The sequence below is a fragment of the Vigna umbellata genome, chromosome 7, assembly GCF_029865625.1.
Source record: "Vigna umbellata cultivar VRB3 chromosome 7, Vumbellata_1.0, whole genome shotgun sequence".
NCBI classification, from domain to species: Eukaryota; Viridiplantae; Streptophyta; class Magnoliopsida; order Fabales; family Fabaceae; genus Vigna; species Vigna umbellata.
The window spans coordinates 38898460-38918573 of NC_142171.1; the positions used below are offsets into that span (position 1 = coordinate 38898460).

Genomic DNA, 20114 nt, shown 5'->3' on the forward strand with positions numbered 1-20114 from the left:
TGTACTGTTTTCAATGCTTAAATATAATTGTTCAACTTCATTGTTTGTTTTGATCAATTTCTCTCAATTCATTCCCAAGTTCGTAACAGAAGTACATTGAGATTACATTAAATACATTAAAAACAATGGATCCGCATATAAAGAGTAAACTAAAACCAATATGAACTTAAAGCGAAACGCTTCTGGGGCCAGCCCCTATCCATGATTTAAAACACATCATAGCTAAACTGTATGTCAAGGCCAACTATAATTTCAAGCAATATCCAAACATCAAATGTTGTGATGCTCATATAAAAATAATCGGGGTAACATCTTCCAAGACTATTCATTTTATCCTTGTATTGTGTTAATAATGTGATATATCAGAATCACACAAAATCGATTGTCCGAAGCTCAAGATAGAAATCAACATTTTGCTTTCTAGTCATGGTATGATAGATCATGTCTGATTTAGAGGCAAACCTTGCAGCAACAATCCTAATGTATATTGGCTTATCTGTTAATTGATAATAAAGATTTGGTCTCATTGCAATGCCACGTTAGTTTTAAATTGTTCTCAACTCTTGTTAGCTTTGCAGCATAAGTTCTGTTGGAGCAGGTTATGAATAGTATAACCATCGATGACACTTATTCTTCAATTCATTCCGAGCAGACCTACTAAAACTTGGCATATCACCAGTGCGGAAGAGACAGGAAGAATGGCCTTAAAGATGACTTCAAGGTAGGCAAGGAGTTCAGATTCAACAGATTGTCAACGTCTAGACCTCTATGCAACCAGACCAGCTGCTATCCATGGGCCAAAGCAAATGTTTCACAAAGGGAGGAGTTTATGCAAAATAAACCTTTCCTGGGTCCTTAAATCTTCAATTGCATGAGATTACTCCAATTCAAAATAATTTGATTTTCACTGCATGTCAAGCCTGTTTAAAATGGCCATCCAAAAGCCTTGCATCAAACAATGTTTAGTTTAGATTTTTTTAACCACTATTTACTTTTCTAAACTTTCTTCAAGAAAAGTCGGGTTCGAAAAACAAATTACCCATTAGAATTTTATAAACATTAGTACAAATCATTGTACTACATAACTACTTCATATTAAAAATAATGATGTATGATTGGTTATGTATTCTAGACATGTTTTGTAGAGAATATTTATACAAGAAACGTGTGTTTTTGTTATTTTTGTGCATAAGTGTTAATGTCCACAATTTGCTATCAATTTGATACACCTTAACAAGCAAACTTTGAATTGTGTGCATAAATCAGTTAACTTCCATATCGTCAACATAAATCACATGATTCAACAATTGATATTAAGACACCTGAAACTTCACAGACTTATTTATAATTTTATTAATGGTAAAATGTAAAATAGTGTACTCAAACACCCACTTTTCTCAGATAGCTAGTGTCATGGATGGATCAAAAACCAAATATCCTCCTTCACATTTATGAGAACGGTTTACTGTCTCCATCAATAATGCATGCCCATGAAACTCATCTTAACTCAATTTTCACCTTTCAAATAATCATTTGCATTCTTTCTCCCTTTGAAAAGTTAACCAAAGATTCTTTGAGACAAATGAAAATAGGCCTTAGGCTGAGCCCAGATAAAAAAATTCATTGCCCAAAATCACTCGTGATGTCACCAAAGCAACTACAACACATTAGTGAGTGACAGAAAAGAAAAACCCCTACTTTAAAAGAAGAAGAAAAATCAGATAAAGGAATAATCAAAGAGGGTGCGTTAGTGTAATAGTGTTCCTTTCCATTCAACAGGTTATTTGGCTTCTCAGGTTTTTTTATAGTTAACAAAAGAGAGTAACAATTGAAAGAAAAAAATATGGTTGAAATGTGTGATTCATATCAGTGATATAGAGTTTGAAACAATTAATGCACGTTCATATAATTCAAAGCCACTTGTCACTCATCAGATGATATGAACCTTCGCTTACTAAGCCATATGAACAAATCACACAATTCTAACAACTAAGCACAAAAATAACAAAAGAAAGTGGTCATTCTTGAATAACATTCTCTACAAGACTTATCAAGATTATGTTCATAAGCAAGGTATACATTATAATTTTTAATATAAAATAACTATTTAATACATTGGCTTATTAAACTGTCTATAGAAATGATAATATGCAATTTGTTCATCAACTTACCCAGCTAAGTGTATCTCTACACACTGGTATCTCTACAAGACTGAAAAATCATAAGCAGCTCAAAACTGAATATCATTGGCCTCTGTAGAAGACTTTGGATAGCCACTATACTCAAGTTTGACATGCAAAGAAGAACAAACCAACTTGAACTTGATCCTCAGGCTATCCATGATCTCTTGCACTTGTACATTTTCCGGATCCATGAGAGGGTATTTCCCAATCAACTCCTCCATCTGGCCAATAATTGTTTTGGCCCGTGGAGAGAAACAAGTCGGATCAAGCAGAAGTGCCGAAGCCCATATGTCAACACAACCCCTATAGAAACCAAGCTCCTCTCCAATCTCAAAACCAACCTTGAGGCCAACCTGTCTGGCTTCTTCCTTGCCAGCGACAAGGCCGTGACTCCGGCCTTCATCGTAGCCTTCCTTGTAATGGGTGTCCTCCAAGTTCAACGAAGAATCAAACAAGTCATCCATGGTCTGCCCCCAACAAAACAAATGCTACAAAACTGACAAGGAGTTGAGACCAAGCTAAAGATAGTATAGCAACAAGACCAAAAGCATTCCCAATTACCAATTTCAATTAAGTGTTGAAATCCACAATGCAGGAGGCACTTAAATAATCAATGAATGATGCACGAAAGAAACAACATGGATCGACAATGAGAAGAGAAAAAAGAGGACAAAACATAAAGTCAACAACATTAACAGAAATTATTGGGAAAAGGTCTACATCGTAATTGCTCATAAATCATGCCAAAAACATGAGAAACACTGCAACACAAATAGAAAAAACAGTGAAACTTCTGTTTCCGGTGGTCGTTAATATAATTACTGATTCAAACTTCATTTTCCATTGCATCTTCCGTACAAAGAGAATAGTTCCTTAGAGCAGCAAAAGGAAGCGCTATGTAACAGAAGAAAATGTGTAAAACTACCTGCTGGTGATTGCTGCTCTGCAGATTCCACTGGCTGAAGAGGGAAGAAATGAGAGCTAGGGTTTGGTTCGGGCAAGATCAAATTCCCCTCTTCCTTTTATCTTCAGTTATTATGCCACATAAAAGTTTATCAGTAGTTAAGAAAACATTTTCCATATATATATATATATATATATATATATATATATTTGTTAATTTACGTAAGGTCTTAGTTGGTTTAACAAAAGTGTACCAAGTTTTATTTTGGATAAAAAAAAATTCTCATTCAAAGAAAAAATATATTTTAAATTAAGGATATTTTAATAATTTTAATATCTAATTTAAAATAGAAAAATAAAAGTTAGTTATTTATTATCATGATTTAATAACTATCTTTTATTTTTTTATTTAAAAAAAAACTTAAACTTTAAACTCTAAATCCTAAACCATAAACCCTAAATCTTAAACCATAAACTCTAGACCCTAAATACTAAACCCTATCATCCATCATTGTTGCTACGTAATTATTTATTATGCATGATTGTTGTCATGTGTATTAATAGTTATTAGTTTTTTTTAAATAAAAAAAATAGAAAGTAGTTATTAAGTCATGAATTATAAATAACTAACTTTTATTTTTTTTTTAAATTAAATATTAAAATTATTAAAATACCCTGGCTTTAAAGTATGTTTTTATTTGAATGAGAATTTTTTTGTCCATTAAAACTTGGTACACTTTGTTAAAATGCACCAACTAAAAAAAGACCTTACGTAAATTAGGAAACCCCATATATATATATATGTATATATATATATATATATGTATATGTATATATATATATATATATGTATATGTATATGTATATGTATATATATATGTATATGTATGTATATATATGTATATGTACATGTATATGTATGTATATATACATGTATATATACATAGATGTATATATACATATATATACATACATATACATATATATATACATATACATATACATATATATATACATATACATATACATATATATATATATATATATAGGTTTGTTAACTTGGGTACGCTCTATTTTTTAGTTGGCACATTTTAGTATTGTGTATTGGGTTTTAATAGACAAAAATACTCTCATATATTATGGATTCTAAGTTTTAAGATTAAGGATATTTGAATAATTTTCATTCTCAAAACTAAAAAGAAAAGCAAGAAATCCCACCTCTTTGTCATTCCTCATTCCTCTCAACTTTTTCTCTTTCATCTCTCTTACTCCGACCTTCTCTGTCACCCTACAGTAGCCCAAATTGAAAAAATCAGAAACACTCATATAACTCTAATCTACCTTCCTAACTTATTCAATTTGTTTTTCTCTCATCTTCATCCTCCCTCTCACTCACAAATAATAACCTACGACACCGTAATTTGTTGTTCTTGCTTTGTTCGTTCATTTGTTTTTTCACTTTAATAACAAAATAATTGATGTTGTTGATGTCTACAATAATTTCAAAACTAAAACAAAACAAAAAAATAGGAACCCCCGCGAAAAGACGTTAGCATCAATCCATAATAGTTGCAAAGCATTTAGTTTCTTACTACCAGTTTTGATAAAATCATAGAATGAAAGAAGTAGAAGTTAAACTATGAACGTGATGGTAACAAATTTATTAAGTTTAAATTCCAATTTGAAATTTAGTGCATTTTGTTTTTCTTAATTTCACTTATGCGACAAATGATAAATCACATTATGTTTATATTGACCAAACAATTTGAAGATGTGAATTGTTTAAAATAAACTTACATAATGTGATTTACTTTAGAAAGCATATTTCTGATCCAACTGAGAGCTAACATATTCATTATGACTAGTTTACTAATTTCTAATCAATTTTTAATTAGTTTGTATATCAATGCAGTTCTTCTTGAAAACTACTCAATATTCTGCAATGTTCAAATCTAGAAGATGTGTAATTTATTATATTTTTATTCTTTTTACAAAAATGAAATGAAAATATCCTTATCAATAAGAAATATTCCAAAGGAAACGAGCACCGGTTCCTATTCTGAATAAGGGGACAAAGTCAACAACAACAATTTTCTCTGTTCATAACTCCCTTCAATAATTTGTTCTTGTTAAATCATTTAGTACGATGAATAGGAGCTTCATTTTTTTGCTATGTTTTAACGTTGTTTATATGCAGAAAGATGAGAAGTATATTTTGAGTTATTGTTTTCAGCATAAAATATGTTTTAGAATTATTTTTAAGAGCTGACTTTAGAAATTCATTGTCTGGACAATAACTTACCCCTTCTAGAATCCCTTTTCACATAAGGGTTTTTCTCTTCTAGAAAATATTTCCAGACAACTTAATAGTCAAAATATCAAATCTCTCTGAAGATAAACTACTAATTCTAAAATTTAAAAACAAAATTGAATAACAATCAGAAGGGAAAATATATAACACAACCTTGGAATCAAAAATCAACATCAACATCATCAATTATTTTGTTATTAAAGTGGAAAAAAAATGAACGAACAACAAATTGTGGTATCGCGGGTTACTATGTGTAGAGATGAGAGAGAAACAAATTGGATAAGTGATGAAGGTGGATTAAGGTTAGGCGAGTGTTTCTGATTTTTTCAGTTGGGATGACAGAGAAAAAGTTTGAGTGAGAAAGATGAAAGAGAAAGAGTTAAAAGGAATGAAGGATGTGAGTAAGGGGGTTTCTTTTCTTTTTTTTTAGTTTTGAGAATGAAAATTATTCAAATACCCTTAACCTTAAAACTTAGAATCCATAATATATGAGGATATTTTGTCTACTAAAAGAGCGTACGCAAGTTAGCAAACTCCATATATATATATATATATATATATATATATATATATATATATATATATATTATTTATAACTTACCAAAACTCATGTTATATTTTCTTTGGTTTAAACTCTCGGACTGTCCTCATAATTGTTAAGGAATCTCAAGTGGATCCTCGTTTTTTCAACTCTCTCAATTGGGCCCATATATTTGCAAAATGTCTCAATTGGATCCAAATATTTGAAAAATTAAGCCAATTAAGCCCTATCTGTTAAGTTTTCACAAACTGCGTTAAAATGTGATAACATGGTCCACGCTTATGTAAAAGTGTTTTATTACGTGGAATTTTTTTAAAAATTAAGAGTTTTTGATGTGGCAAAATTTATTATGAGAATAAGCTTCGCTCCTTCCCCTTCACGGCGACTGTCTAAGCGAGCTTTGTGATGACGACGAATGAAGATGGTTCGAAGATGTGCAAGGAGAAAGCGCATTGTTCTGGGTTTCTACAATTTGAGATTTTTACGAATGGGGTTTTGTGTTTAGGGTTCTTCGTGGTTTCTATTTTCTGATGCAAGTGGAAGGCGTTGGAGTTCACGATTTAGGGAAGGTGAAGGCGCGAATTGGGGTTGCGCGATTCTAGGGTTTCTGTTTCTGATTTTGGGATGAAGTGTGTTAATTTTCTGGTTTTGCAGATTAAGAACCGCCAAGGAGAAAACATGATTTGCACGAGATGATGGGGACACTGGATCGCTTCTGCGTCGCAGCGGAGGTGCAATTGTTCGTTGCTTCTTGCGTTTCTGGATGAGGGGAGAACTCGCAATGGAGGTTTGAATAATGTTTCTTGTGACACCAAGAAGAGGCTCTGGTTGGTGGCGCGTTTCGCTCTGCGGCAGCGGCGACAAGGTCGCTCACGGTAGCAGTCTCGACGGTGCGGTATAGTGAAGGCATTGACGGCGGCTTGCGGCATTGACACCTTCACCGTTGGAGAATCGGAGGTGTGGTGTCATTGGATGTGGCGCTGACTTGTTTGAGAGCTTCCAACACTTGCAGGATGTGTGGCGCTTTCTTTCTCTCTTCCATCGATCTCTGATTCCAATTTCTCACTGATCCCAATCAGTTTTCTTTCACCCATTTTTGTACTGCATATTGAAAGTGAAGATGTAAAGTTTCTGCATTTTGGGGCTTTTAAGGTGATAAAGAGAGGAGTGAAGATGAACAGAACAAGAACGATTTAGGGATCGCCATTTTGGGGTTTTTACGGTGCTAGTTAGCAAAGAGAGGTTGATCATGACTGATGATGGCTAATGAAGTTAACGGTGGATGAGATGCTCTATGGGTGAGGAGAAATGAAGCTTTTAGGGTTTTTCTAATGCTACTTCCATAATCTTTCTATTTTTTTTTAATTTACTCAATTCCATGTCATAATTTAATTATTTTCACGTAATAAAATATCAACCTCAGCATATTCACTGTCATCACATTTTAACGCCGTTTGTGAAAACTTAACGGACATGACTTAATTGGCTTAATTTGTCAAATATTTGGGCCCAATTGAGACATTTTGCAAATATATGGACCCAATTGAGACAGTTGAAAAAACGAGGACCCACTTGAGATTCTCCAACAAATATGAAGACTATCTGAGAGTTTAAACCTATTTTCTTTCTATTTTTTCTCGTCCTCATTTTTCTAGATTAGATGTTATTGCAAAAATGCTTTTCCAAACACAACCTTGCAATTTAACTAAAATTCTTACGAAATTTATAATATGTTTTGTTTCGGTTGCGAGGTCGAGTCACCAAACACCTTCACAATTTTCTCTCTTCCACTGTGTGGGCTCGCTCCTTGGTCTCTTGTCTCGCTCTTCCATCCGGAGGTGTACCTATTAAAAGTTCTCTGACGCCAAAGTCAATAGATGGACTGTTCAACAATTCAATGTAACAGTAATAAATGTACAGTAAATGCGATCACCTACCTCTCCCCTTTGACCCATATTTATAGTTTTTGGCATGGGCCCAAGATTAGTGATGTCTTAATATCGGCCCAATCCTGGTCCATTACCCTTAATCTTGACTTACCTTAATCTTGCGAGATTGGTTTGTTTATTTGTAACAGACTGGCTGTCCTTGTCGGGCGCTCCCTTTCTTATCGTAGCGGTCGTCTGGTCATACAATACATCAGGCCCCCCAAGCCCTAGTCATTGTAGGTGACGTTGGGCTTAAGTGGTGATAACCGGTCGTCCCTAGCGATCTTCCTTTTTCAAATATGGTGTTTGGGCGGGAAAACACGTGTCGCTAGCCTATGTGGTCTCTCTCTCGGGTATTGGGAGCATCATGCGATTTGACCCGTTGGTTGTGGTTGATCTCAAAAGTTGTGATGAGGCGACGATTTTGAAAATTTTTTCTATAAATAGGGAGGCAAGGTACCGTCAATTTTACCTTTTAATCATCTTCATTTTTTTCTATACATTTTTTCTACAACGTGTAAGGGTTTAACTAAAATAAAATTTTAGATGGGTGGTGTTGCAATTGTTTGGAATTTGGCATCCGTCCAGATACGTGAGGCAGTAGGCTCTATTGTCGAGGGCTTTTGCTTTTTTAAAAGGCCCCTTCCACTTAGCAGCAAGCTTTCCATGGGAGGCCGTTCGGCGCGCCTCGCCAGTTTTCCTCCACACCAGGTCTCAATCTTGAAAGCTTCTAGGCCGTACTTTGGTGTTGTATTTTCTTTCCACCATCCGCTTGCAAGCCTCCGCTTGGAGCGCCGCCTGGTCACGTTGTAAGACCCGGGTAAAATAAAAATATGTTGTATTTTTATTTTTATAATTTCTAATATTAAATATTTAAGGCTTAATAGCACTGATGGTACCTATTTTCGTCAGATTTGTTTGAAATGGTCCTCGTTTTTTTTCTGTTCAATGTTGTCCTAAGGAATGTAATTTATGTTCAATTTAGTCCTTTTTGCAGACAGCGTTTAAATTGTTAACAGCACACTATTTAGTTGTGCAATAAGTGAATGTCATGTCACTTAACTACTGACTTGCCTTGACTGAAACATATGACGCAGCCAATGAGGGACTGCCACGTGACAGCCCCTTCCCCACCCAAAAAATTAAGGTTTCTGAATGCAAGGGGGAAAGGCTTCCTTACGCCTGTGCCGCCAAAGGAAAACTGAAGCTTGCGATGGTCCAATTGACCGTAGTGGGTATGTTAGAGTTTCGTAGAAACGAGAGGGAACTCCTTTCTCGCGACGCGGTGAGGATTGCAGCAGTGGCGCGTCCGCGAAGTCGCGATGCGAGAAGCCCACCGTTCTCAGGCGGTTTAAGGGCAATAGGACTCGCGATTGAGGGTTTCGATTTGGGGTTTTTGTTGTGTTATCTGGTTTTTGTAAATTGGAATACTGATTTTTGTTTCAAAATTGATTTGGGGAATTCTTGGTTCTTCTCTGTTTTGCGAGTGGTTATGGATTATGTTCTTACCTACAGGTCTGGGTTTTGCGAAGTGGGGGATGAGGGTTCAGATTGGGAATGTTAGGGTTTCTGAACTTGGAATTTTCTTTTGGAGTATGTATCTGATTTGTTCTTTGGAAGGATGTTGGTTCTGGTGATCACGATTAGGGGTGGTCCTTTCTTGATCTTTTTCCATAAATAACGTTTAAATATAATTAATTTTATTATTATTTTAACGTGGTAATGATTTCCAATTCTTTCTGTGTGCATTGTTAATCTCTCTCATTGTTGTTTGAATCTTTCTAGCCTCTCTTTGCTGCTTTTTAAAGGCTTTTAATTTTTTTGGGTTGCACTGGTAGGTCCATGCTGTCAGGAGAGAGAAGTGGTAGCTTTAATTTTATTTCCCTTCCACATTTCCATTGAGAATAAAATTATTGTTGTGCTTATTTTATTTTTGCATGGCTCTAATTTTGTGGGCGGTTTTAGAAGGAATATGTTAGATATTTAGGATTAAGATATCTATTTGTGGGAGGAGTTTTCGGGGAAAATTGGAGAGGGTAGAGGAGTATATTAAAACTATTTTTAGGTCAAACAAGAGGGAGGATATATCGAGTGGTCGTGTGAAATAGAAAGACTACCCTAACCCTAGTGTTAACACATCGACAAGTGTGTCGAATCGTATCAAGTAATATAAAATGGTAAGACCAAGTATCGTATCCCAAAAGACTCACGACACTAGACAATTGTGTAATTACTTAACTAATTAAGATTGAAAAGATATTTAGTTGGTTTTCAAATGCAAATTGATCAATTGAGGCTAAAACGCAAGAGTGAATGGAAGATGTTGATAATATGAGATGATAATGTTGTTGGGGTTTAAATTTCACCATCCTTACTTTCATGCATATAAAAATTCATCTTCTTCATTAAATTGTTAACATCACTCTCTAAATTACTTAAAACCCGATTCCTCGGCGAAGAAAGTCTATCCTTAATTATTAGACCACTTGCATCCCTAATAATTATTAGACCACAAAGGATGAACACCTCCTCCGAACAGCAACAACACTCAATCACACTCTCTGTGAAAGTTCTCGCTCTATGCCAACACACCAAGTTCTCAAAGCCACAACACAAGGGTTCAACAAACCCTAGAACACTTATCACCGCACACTGTAGATAAGATTTTCCAAAATACACTTATTTCGTATTTTGTATTTCGTATTTTAGAATGAGAGTCCCAATTTAATTTATAGAGATCTCACTCAAGGATACCTCCAAAAATCAGTTGTCAACTAATTAACGTGTGATAATCAATTATCCAATTATGGTAATTAATTATGCATTTAATGAATGTACAACGGTAAAAAAAACTTGCTTAAAAATTCTCATAATTGCTCATTATAATCAATTATGGCAAGTCATAATTGATTACTGATAATCAATTATTATAAATAAATAATCAATTATCTTGAGTATAAAATGAGGTTTTCTGATTAAAAATAAATTTTAATGCAACCTAAGGCAAATAATACATAGAATCAAATATAAACCACATCCTATACATAAATCTACTAAATTATAAAAGCATTAATATAAAAACAAGTCTTCATGAAGATCTTCCTGTAATAAGAGCACTTGAGACTTGATTTTGAGACATCAAAATTTCCGCTCTTTAGCTTTATGCTAACAAATTCTGCATTACGAATAGAAGCTTAAGACAATCAAACCTCCTATCCCCATCCCTGGGCAATATTGCTTTTGGGACAAATTCTTCAGATCCTGGTTTCTAGGTATTTCCCAATAACAAAGAAAGCCAAATATAATATGCATAGAGCAAAGGAGAAAATCCGTAACAATTAATGAAAGAAGCATATAATAAATTAGAACAAATTCAAATACATGAGAGTTTAGAGGTTACATCTTCCCCAACAACAAATAAGGTTTATTTCTCCATCGTCATGAAGAAACTAGGTGTATAATGGAATGAAAGAGATAGAAAAACCCTAGAAACTGAAGAGGAGAACTCACGCATCCCCAAATCTGCCTTCAAAGGGGCAAAACGTGTGTTTCTGTGCTCAAGCCATCAAGAGATACCAACCCTAGGGCGTGCAAGTTCTTAAATAGAGCAAAAATAAAGTCCAAGCCCAATAACGCTGGCGCTCAGCGCCCTAACTGGGGGCAAGCACGCGAAACTACAAGAGAACTAGCGCTCAGCGCCCCTAGAAGGGCGCCCAGGCAGTGTGCGATACATGAAACTGGCGCTTAGGGCCCCTAAGGGGCGCTCAACCTTGACTGGCGCTCAGGACCCTAAAGGGATGCTTAGCCTTGACTGACTGGCACTCAGGGCCCGTGAGGGGGCCCTCAGCCTGACTTTTCTACACTGCATCTTTTTCTCTTTTTCTGCATTCCAACTCCTTGATACTTTTGCTCTTCTTCCAAATCATACCAATAACCTACAAAATTAAGGGAATTTGGTGATAAAATCACTAATTATACCCTCTACTCACTTATTGACAAAACTATACTAAAAATATGAGTTCAAGCAAGCTTCTAAGTCAAAAAGGGTTAATTTAATATCAAAATTGCATCATAAATAACGGTATTTTCAATCGTTATCACCTAGCTTTCACCTAAAAATGAAGTGAGTGTTGGAGAGTGAGAGTCTTTGCTCTCTCCGCATACACGGTGAGTGGCAAGTGAAGGAGAAACATTCAAACATCTCTGAGAAAACGTTAGAAGCTGCATGATGCAAGTTGGTGAGAGATATCTTAAATCCAGGTAAGGGGAACGGACTTTGTTTTGTTTTTGTTTGGTGTGATTTTGTGAATGATGGGAAGGAGTATATGTTTTAATGGGTGTTAAGCCTTTGTTTTTATTTTTTTCAGTGAAAGTGATGATACGCTGATAAAAGGTTTTTGGAGCTAAGTTTTCTGTTGATTATGTGGGCATGAGTGTTGTGTTAGATACATTTGTTTTTTTTTTTGTGTTGTTAATAAAGTTGAGCGTGATCATATGTGTTTTTGGTATGTGATATTATCGTTTTATGGTGCCTAATTTAATTATAAGAGTAGTATTACCAGTGTGTGACTTATTTATTCGTTTAGGAAATTTTGACTTCTTTTAGTGCAGAAGAATTGTACTAGGGAAATGTTATTATTTTAATACAGTATAAGGATATTATAAGATTTAAATTTATGAATAAATTTTGGAAACCGATGTTGGATATATTCATGGTGCAGCGGTAAATTTTTTTGGTTAAGGAAAATGATGTAGTGTAAGTACTAGACATGCATGATTAAATACCTTACGTGTATAAATAGAAAAGAAAATAAAAACTATGTTTAAATAATTTTGGAATAGAAAATTATTATCGTTTAATTTAGGTTTAATGTCTCAATAGGTCTCTATTTTTGTTCAGAATTTAAAATAGGTCCCTTTATTTTTTGGCGTCTCAATTGGGTCCTTATTTTTGTTAATTTGATGCAAATAAATCCTTTCCGTCAATTTCATCAAACGGCGTTAATGAATGTGTGACGTGGCCTGAGGACAGTATTGACACGTGTAAGGCCACGTCACACACTCATTAACGTCGTTTGATGAAATTGACAGAAAGGATTTATTTGCATCAAATTAACAAAAATAAGGACTCAATTGAGACGCCAAAAAATAAAGGAACCTATTGCAAATTCTGAAAAAAAATAAGGACATGAGACATTAAACCTTTAATTTATAAACGTGCATCAATGATTGAACAGGGGATATATATATATATATATATATATATATATATAATAGACACAAATGATCAATTATCACTTATGATAATCGATTATCATTGACAGTTGGGAGATGTATGGCTTTGGAATCTAAGTGTTTGTTTAGTTTGGTGTTTATAGTATTGGAATTGAATTGGCAATGGTCTCAATACCTATTGTCAGGGGTCACGTTGGTTTATTATTTGGTGTGGGAATCATGGTGGATACATGTTAAAGTAAAAGAATTAATTTATTAGAAAATGTCGCTGGAACATGGTTAGAGTGTAGGGGTGTTTCTTTTATTTTATTTGATTACTTTTATGGTTAGATTTTTGGAAGTGGACACATAGGCTTATTTCTTTAAGTGCAGTAAAACTTTTGGGTTAAAAAGAAGCTGTTATAAAACTTTATTATGTAAACTCAATTGAACTGATTGAATATATGTACTGGATGGTTTACGTGCAAAATATGAAGGTGCTTTGTTGTGGTTTTGGTGCATTTATGTTGAGTGCGACCTGCAGTATTAATTGATAAAAAGAGAGAGAAGTTGGACGATGAGGGTTAGGGAACGAGAGAAAGGTTGGTGAGTGATTGGTGTACCTAGGTGAGGGTACTTGAGTACTCAATGGGTTTGAGTTTTTATTTGTTGTCATATAATAGTGTGTATGTAGTATATATTTCCCAGTTTTGACTTGTAATTATTTTGATTATTATTTTATTATGGTATTGTGAATGTATAGTATATACGAGTTTGTCGTTTGGTTGTGTGAGTATGATATTTTTATTTATTGTGAATTGAGTTTAAGTTGTGGTGTCAAAGCTCTTGGAAGAGTGATGGGAGGAGCACTAGTACTTATTCGGAGAAGCTCTCTGAGGGTAGAGTGGTGGGAGTGTATACTTGTCAGGTGAAGCTTCAAGAGGATGGTGGAAAGTGTATACTTATCTAGTAAAGCTCTAAGAGAGTGGTGGGAAATAGTGTACTTGCCGGTGAAGCCTTCTAGAGAGTGGTGGGAAATAGTGTACTTGCCGGTGAAGCCTTCTAGAGAGTGGTGGGAATTGTCGTGGTGTAATGGCATGGTAAAGTGTATCGTCCCGGTGAAGCTCTTTAATAAAGTGGTGGGAGGTGACACTTGACCTTATGTTGTATGTGAGTGATCCGGTGGTGATTCAATATGTAGTGAATGGTTTCAAACAAATTGAGGAACGAGTAAGTGAATGACCGAGAGAGTTTGGGTATGAATTGATTACTTTGACGAAATGATTGTATGGTTATATACTGGTGACTCTGAATTTATAAATGATTTGATGTGATGTCATGTGAAGATGTGTGAAGGTGTATGATGATATGTATTGTTCGAAAATCTTATTCTAAGTTGATATTTAATAGTCAAGAATGTTTATATGATCTGATTCTGTTAGCTCACCCTTGCATGTTGTGGTTGTGGTTTCCACCTACAATGATCGTACTTGTACGGGAGTAGATGATGTTCCAGATATGATTGGATCGAAGTAGCTGACGTGAGAGTTGGGATCTTTATTTTGGGGATGATAATTTATTCTATTTAAAAGTTTTCAGACTGGGTATTTTATTGTAAAAGAGATTATTTGATATTGTTGTTTTGAATAGACAACGTTTATAATTATGTTTTTCTTCCGCATGTTAATCAAATAAAGTTTGGTTGTATTAAAGGATTATTTTATGAAAATATTTTGTGAAAATTTTTTACACCGTGACATCTTGAAAATCGAGGTGTTACACACGTCGTTCCTTTAGGGTGTCCAGCTCCACCCTAAGTTCTTTGTCATTCATCCGGATATCTTCCACCTGTCGTCATAAAAAGGGTTCTCCCAACTCGACCGACAACATAGCATTAGTTCCATACGTCAAGTTAAAGGGTGTTTCCTCGGTTGTTCCGTGCGGAATGCACATGTAAGCCCATAGGACTTCTGGAAGCTCGTCAACCCAAGCTCCCTTTCTCTCCCCCAATCGTTTCTTCAATTCTACAACGATCGTTCTGTTCACGGCTTCCACCTGGCCGTTTGTCTGAGGATGTTCTACGGAGTTTGTCACGTGTTTTATCCACAATCCTTTGTAAAACTCGCCCAGCTTCTTGTTAATGAACTGACGGTCGTTTCTGAGACTCCCAAGAAGACTTGTAGATCCTCTCCCGGCATTGGCTTATTCATGACCGGTGGATTCATCAGTATCGTCTTCACATCTGAGAATGCCTTCTCGCATTCGGCATCCCATTTGTCAATAGATTCTTTCTTCATTTTCTTTAGAACCGGAAGGATACGTTCAGCCAGTTTAGAATGTACCGGGACAACGCAATCAGGCGTCCGACCAGCCTTTGGACTTCCTTCAAGGTAGTGGGACTTTGCATCTCCAAGATTGCCACGCATTTGTCGGGGTTGGCTTCTATTCCCCGGGCGGTGAGCATGAAACTGAGGAACTTCCCTGCTGCCACTCCGAATGTGCATTTAACGGGGTTCAATCTCATTCCGTACCGCCTGACTTGTCTGAAGACCTCCTCCAAGTCTTTCAGGTGTCGCTTCCCATCGACCGATCAGACCACCATGTCGTCTACGTAAACATCCATGCACTGACCGATCTGCTCTGAAAAAATCCTATCCATCAAGCGCTTGTACGTAGCTCCAGCATTCTTCAAGCCGAAGGGCATGACCTCGTAACAAAAGTTGGCCATGTCCGTGATGAAGGCAGTTTTCTCCTGATCTGGGGCATACATAACAATCTGGTTTTATCCGGAGTACGCATCCAAGAAACTTAACATTTTATGGCCTGAAGCTCCATCAACCAGGGCGTCGATACTGGGTAGTTGATGGGCGTCCTTGGGACAAGCCGTATTCAAGTCGGTGTAATCAGTACACATACGCCACTTTTCGCTGGCTTTTTTCACCATAACCACATTGGCGAGCCAAGTGATGTAGGTTACTTCTCTGACGAATCCGGCTTCCTTCAGCTTCTTTACCTCCTCCTCCACCGCCTCTCGCTTCTTAATGATCAATCTTTTCTTCTTCTGGGCGACATACTTTGCCTACTTGAAGAGTGCCAAGTTATAAGACATGACCGAGGGATGAATCCTAGGCATGTCGGTCGTCGTCCAGGCGAAGAGATCACGATTGCGCTAGAGGACGGACCGTAACTCCCGCTCGATCTCATCAGATAGGCCCCTGACCATGGTTGTGATGTGCGCATCATCCTTGCCTATCCTGACTGATTGTAGCTCCCCCAATGGTTCCATCCGATCTTCAGTGTTTGTCCGGGGGTCAAGTTCCGCCATGGCTACCTCAAAGCAGTTCACTTTTATTCTCGTGGAGTGAGGGTAAAGCTTTAGTCCGGCTGCATAACATTCTTGCGTCGTCTTCTGATCTACGCGGGCGGTGCATAATCCCTCCTTCTCTTATGGTATTTCATGGTTAGGTGAGGGGTTGATACGATAGTGCCGAATGCGTTTAGGCAAGGTCGGCCCAATAATAAATTATAAGACGTGTTGGCCTCAACCAACATGTATCTCACTCTCTTTTCCTCATTGTCTCGACTGGTACCGAGACAGGTGCGAAGGTCTACGTAGCCCTTGGTATCCACCCTCTCCCCGACAAATCCTACTATATGCTAATTATAAGGGACCACGAGCTCTTCAGATAAGTCTATCATCTGGAACGTCTTCCAATAGAGGATGTTGACCGAACTGCCTTGGTCGATCAATACCTTACTCACGCTATACCTAGTTATCTCAGCCGTGATAACCATGGGTCATCCTGCTTTGGATTGGGAGCATGAAAGTCGTCGCCAGTGAAGGTAATAGGTGGCATAGTTCTCCTAGGCTTGTCCACGCCGTGCACCGATCAGAGAGCTCGCACGTGTCGCTTCCTCGCGGATGATGAAGACCCTCCCTCCCCAGCAAACCCGCCAGAGATGGTGTGGATATGATAGCGCAACGATCAGTCGTTACTCATGTTGCGGCTCGTGCTTCGCCTCTTCTCTGTTCGGGAGCGATCGTTCCCCCCATACCGAGGGCGATCCCTATATTCCCTCCTCTCCATGCTCTTTCGCCGCGGACTACGTTGTGACTGCCCGACATGTTCGACCGATCGCTCGACTTACGTATTTCTTAAGTTGACCCGCTCGGATCAACTCCTCGATCTTGTCTTTTAGAGTCACATATTCTTTGGTGGTGTGGCCCATGTTATTATGGTATAAATAGTGTTTGTTGTCGTCCACCCTTGGTGGCGTGGGACGCCTCTTCGGCTCTCGAATTAGCTCAGTGCTCAGGGCTTCCTGCAATATCCTAGGTCGAGGGGCGTTCCACGGGATATACTGCTGAAAACGCGACCCCCTAAGTTGTTCTCTCTACTTGAACCCCCCATATTTTCCGGACTGGTTTTCAGACTTCTTCCCGTCCGCCTTGTCCCCCTTTACCTCCTTGCTCTCCTTCTTATAGGACTGCTTCATTTCCTCTACCCTTATCTCATCAACCGCCCGCTCTCGTAGTTCTTCCATGGTCTTAGGAGCTCGACGGTAGACGCTATCATTGAAGGGTCTTGGCTTGAGGGCAGGCAGGACGTATTGGAGGTCTAGCTTAGGGTTCAGTCCTTTTACTCGTCGCACGGTCTTCTGGTAGCGGTCCATGAACGCTTTCAGAGTTTCCTCTTTTCCTTGCCTAAGGTTCACCAGCTCGAAGATGGTTAAGTCTTAAGTACTACTACCCACGAACTGGCAATTAAACATACGTCGTAGTCCCTCAAAGTTCTCAATGGAATTGGGATGCAGCGAGTTGAACCATTACAACGCCTCCCCCTCTAGTGACAAGGAAAACGCTCGACACCATATGGCATTGATGCTGGTGCGGAACGCCATCGTGTTGGTAAAGGTCTTGATGTGGGCTTCTGGATCGGTTGTCCCATCGTATAGCTTAAATTGTGGAGGAACGAATTGTTCGGATATGTGGACGTCCATAATCGCCTTACTCATAGCGGCGCTCTCGACTTGGACAGATTTGGCCTTACTCCCACCGGCTTCCGGCTCGGTCGGCTTCCAAGTCTTATCTTGTCCACTGTTATGCTTCGTCTCGTCTTCATGGGCGGCCTTTCCACGGTCCTCCGCAACTTTCTCTTTGGCAATCTGTGTCGAACACTCCGCTCGGACGACTACCAGCTCTGCTTCATGGAGTTGTTGCATCTCCTCCATCTTTTGTTGTAACATCCTAATAATCATCTCTGTCGGGTCCTCCGAGCTCATGTTTCTCATGCCCACCATTGGGTTTAAGTCACTCGGCCCCACGGTAGGCGCCAAAATGTTTCGGTTGCGAGGTCGAGTCACCAAACACCTTTACAATTTGCTCTCTTCCACTGTCTGGTCTCGCTCCCTGGTCTTTTGTCTCACTCTTCCGTCCGAAGGTGTACTTGTTAAAAGTTCTCCGATGCCAAAGTTAGTAGATGAACTGTTCGACAATTCAATGTAACAGTAATAAATGCACAGTAAATGCGATCACTTACCTCTTCCCTTTAACCCGTATTTATAGTTTTTGGCATGGGCCCAAGATTAGTGATGTCTTAATATCGGACCAATCCTAGTCCATTACAATTAATCTTAACTTACCTTAATCTCGCGGGATTGGTTTGTTTATTTATCGCAGACCGGCTATCCTTGTCAGGCATCTCCTTTTCTTATCATAGTGGTCGTTCAATCATACAATACATGTTTCAATATTTAAACAGACGAACAAATTAATCAGAAAATTAAAAGAGATATAAAAGAAGGAAAAAAATTTTATTTTTAAAAAAATAATAATCTTTATAAAACAAAACTCAATTAAATTTACTTATTTTTGTTCATACTTAAATTTTTTTTAATTAATAAAATAATTGAGTGTTAATTATAGAAGCTATTTTTCATTTAAAGTATTTTCTACTGTCTCACATAAGAGTCACTTTCACATAAGAGTAATTGTATAGGACATTGTATTTTTCTTTTCTGGTAAAATTCTATATGATAAAACATTGTTTTCCTGCAACCAATTAAAATATATTATGTAAATTTAAAAAAGAACTTGATAAAAATAAATTAAGGAATAACTATCTTGCAATTAATTAAACTAATGTTTAGAGGGAGTCTGTCACACAAGCTGGAGACCATAATAAGTAAGATCAAAGGTGAGGTTTACTTTATAAACTTACTTTGTTTCCAAAACTCTTTCGATGTGGTACTATATTAGCTGTTGTCATTGTGAACAGTTCCCGCTGCTAATTTCTTATTGCTTGCAATCTGAACATGATGTTTGTGGTGGCAAGTCAGGTGCCCTTTTTATCAGGTTTTTTTATTTTATTATGAAAAGTTCAAAGGAAAGATGTTAGAAGGTTTGGCCAAGAAATATTTTGCATCAAGTGCCAAACATGGTTTTGTTGGTTGTTGGGGGCCATGTGTGTAAAAAAAGTATCTCTGAATACTACAAACAAAATACTCTTGTGAGAGAACTTATGATTATCATGCATTACCAACTATAAGAAACTTCAAACTAAAAATACTCTTCATGTATAAAAATTTGGACCATTTCTCGATTTGTGCGTGTCATCCTTGCGCAGGGGCCATGCTAATCTTCTCTGTATCGTTCCAATTTTATCAGATGTCCCCGAAGGGACAAGCTAGCATGCAGTCTGTAACTATATAAACACTAAACTTTTATTGAAACTATACGGTATGGGACTATAAGTGGAAATAAGTGGAAGGAAACTAGACTATGCAGAGTAACATGATCCACAGGAAATATAAAAGATATTTGTTTAGATTAAATCATTTCATTGTGTCCATTTGTAAAATCGCAAATTGATTTTTGTATTTTTAATTATCTTAATTTAATTTTTATGGTATTTTTTCTTGTACAATTAGCTCAATAGGTCTTTTTAACTTCTTTTCCATTCCAATTCAAGTATCAACTCAGAATATTTAGAAACATCCTTATGAATCAATTGTTCAAATCAAATGTCAAATTC

The 20114-nt window shown here is 37.0% G+C and overlaps 1 protein-coding gene and 1 non-coding gene across 4 annotated transcripts; both read right to left on the bottom strand.

Annotated features, from left to right (window-relative positions):
- Positions 1-265: 265 nt before the first annotated feature.
- LOC124844356 (uncharacterized) lies at positions 266-3244 on the bottom strand. 3 transcript variants are annotated; one of them, XR_015781008.1, is made up of 3 exons: positions 3109-3244; positions 2172-2679; positions 266-920 (listed from the first exon to the last, which is right to left on the bottom strand). XR_015781008.1 is itself a non-coding variant. In XM_088095020.1 (2 exons), the coding sequence occupies exon 2, from the start codon at positions 2645-2647 to the stop codon at positions 2231-2233; it is 417 nt and encodes a 138-aa protein (XP_087951146.1). In that variant the 5' UTR covers positions 2648-2671; positions 3109-3244; the 3' UTR covers positions 2003-2230. The 3 variants fall into 3 exon arrangements, 2 of the variants coding, with proteins under 2 accessions (XP_087951146.1, XP_087951145.1); XM_088095020.1 differs by lacking the exon at positions 266-920 and having other exon boundaries at positions 2003-2671; XM_088095019.1 differs by lacking the exon at positions 266-920 and having other exon boundaries at positions 2003-2679.
- A 16416-nt stretch (positions 3245-19660) lies between these two features.
- Positions 19661-19763, bottom strand: LOC124822858 (U6 spliceosomal RNA). The gene has a single exon (XR_007027603.1). It is a non-coding gene; the product is annotated as a U6 spliceosomal RNA (small nuclear RNA).
- Between the last annotated feature and the right edge of the window lie 351 nt (positions 19764-20114).

What these genes read in the sequence shown, in the direction of transcription:
- LOC124844356 (XM_088095020.1), bottom strand. Translation starts at nt 2,647, where the DNA reads ATGGATGACTTGTTTGATTCTTCGTTGAACTTGGAGGACACCCATTAC.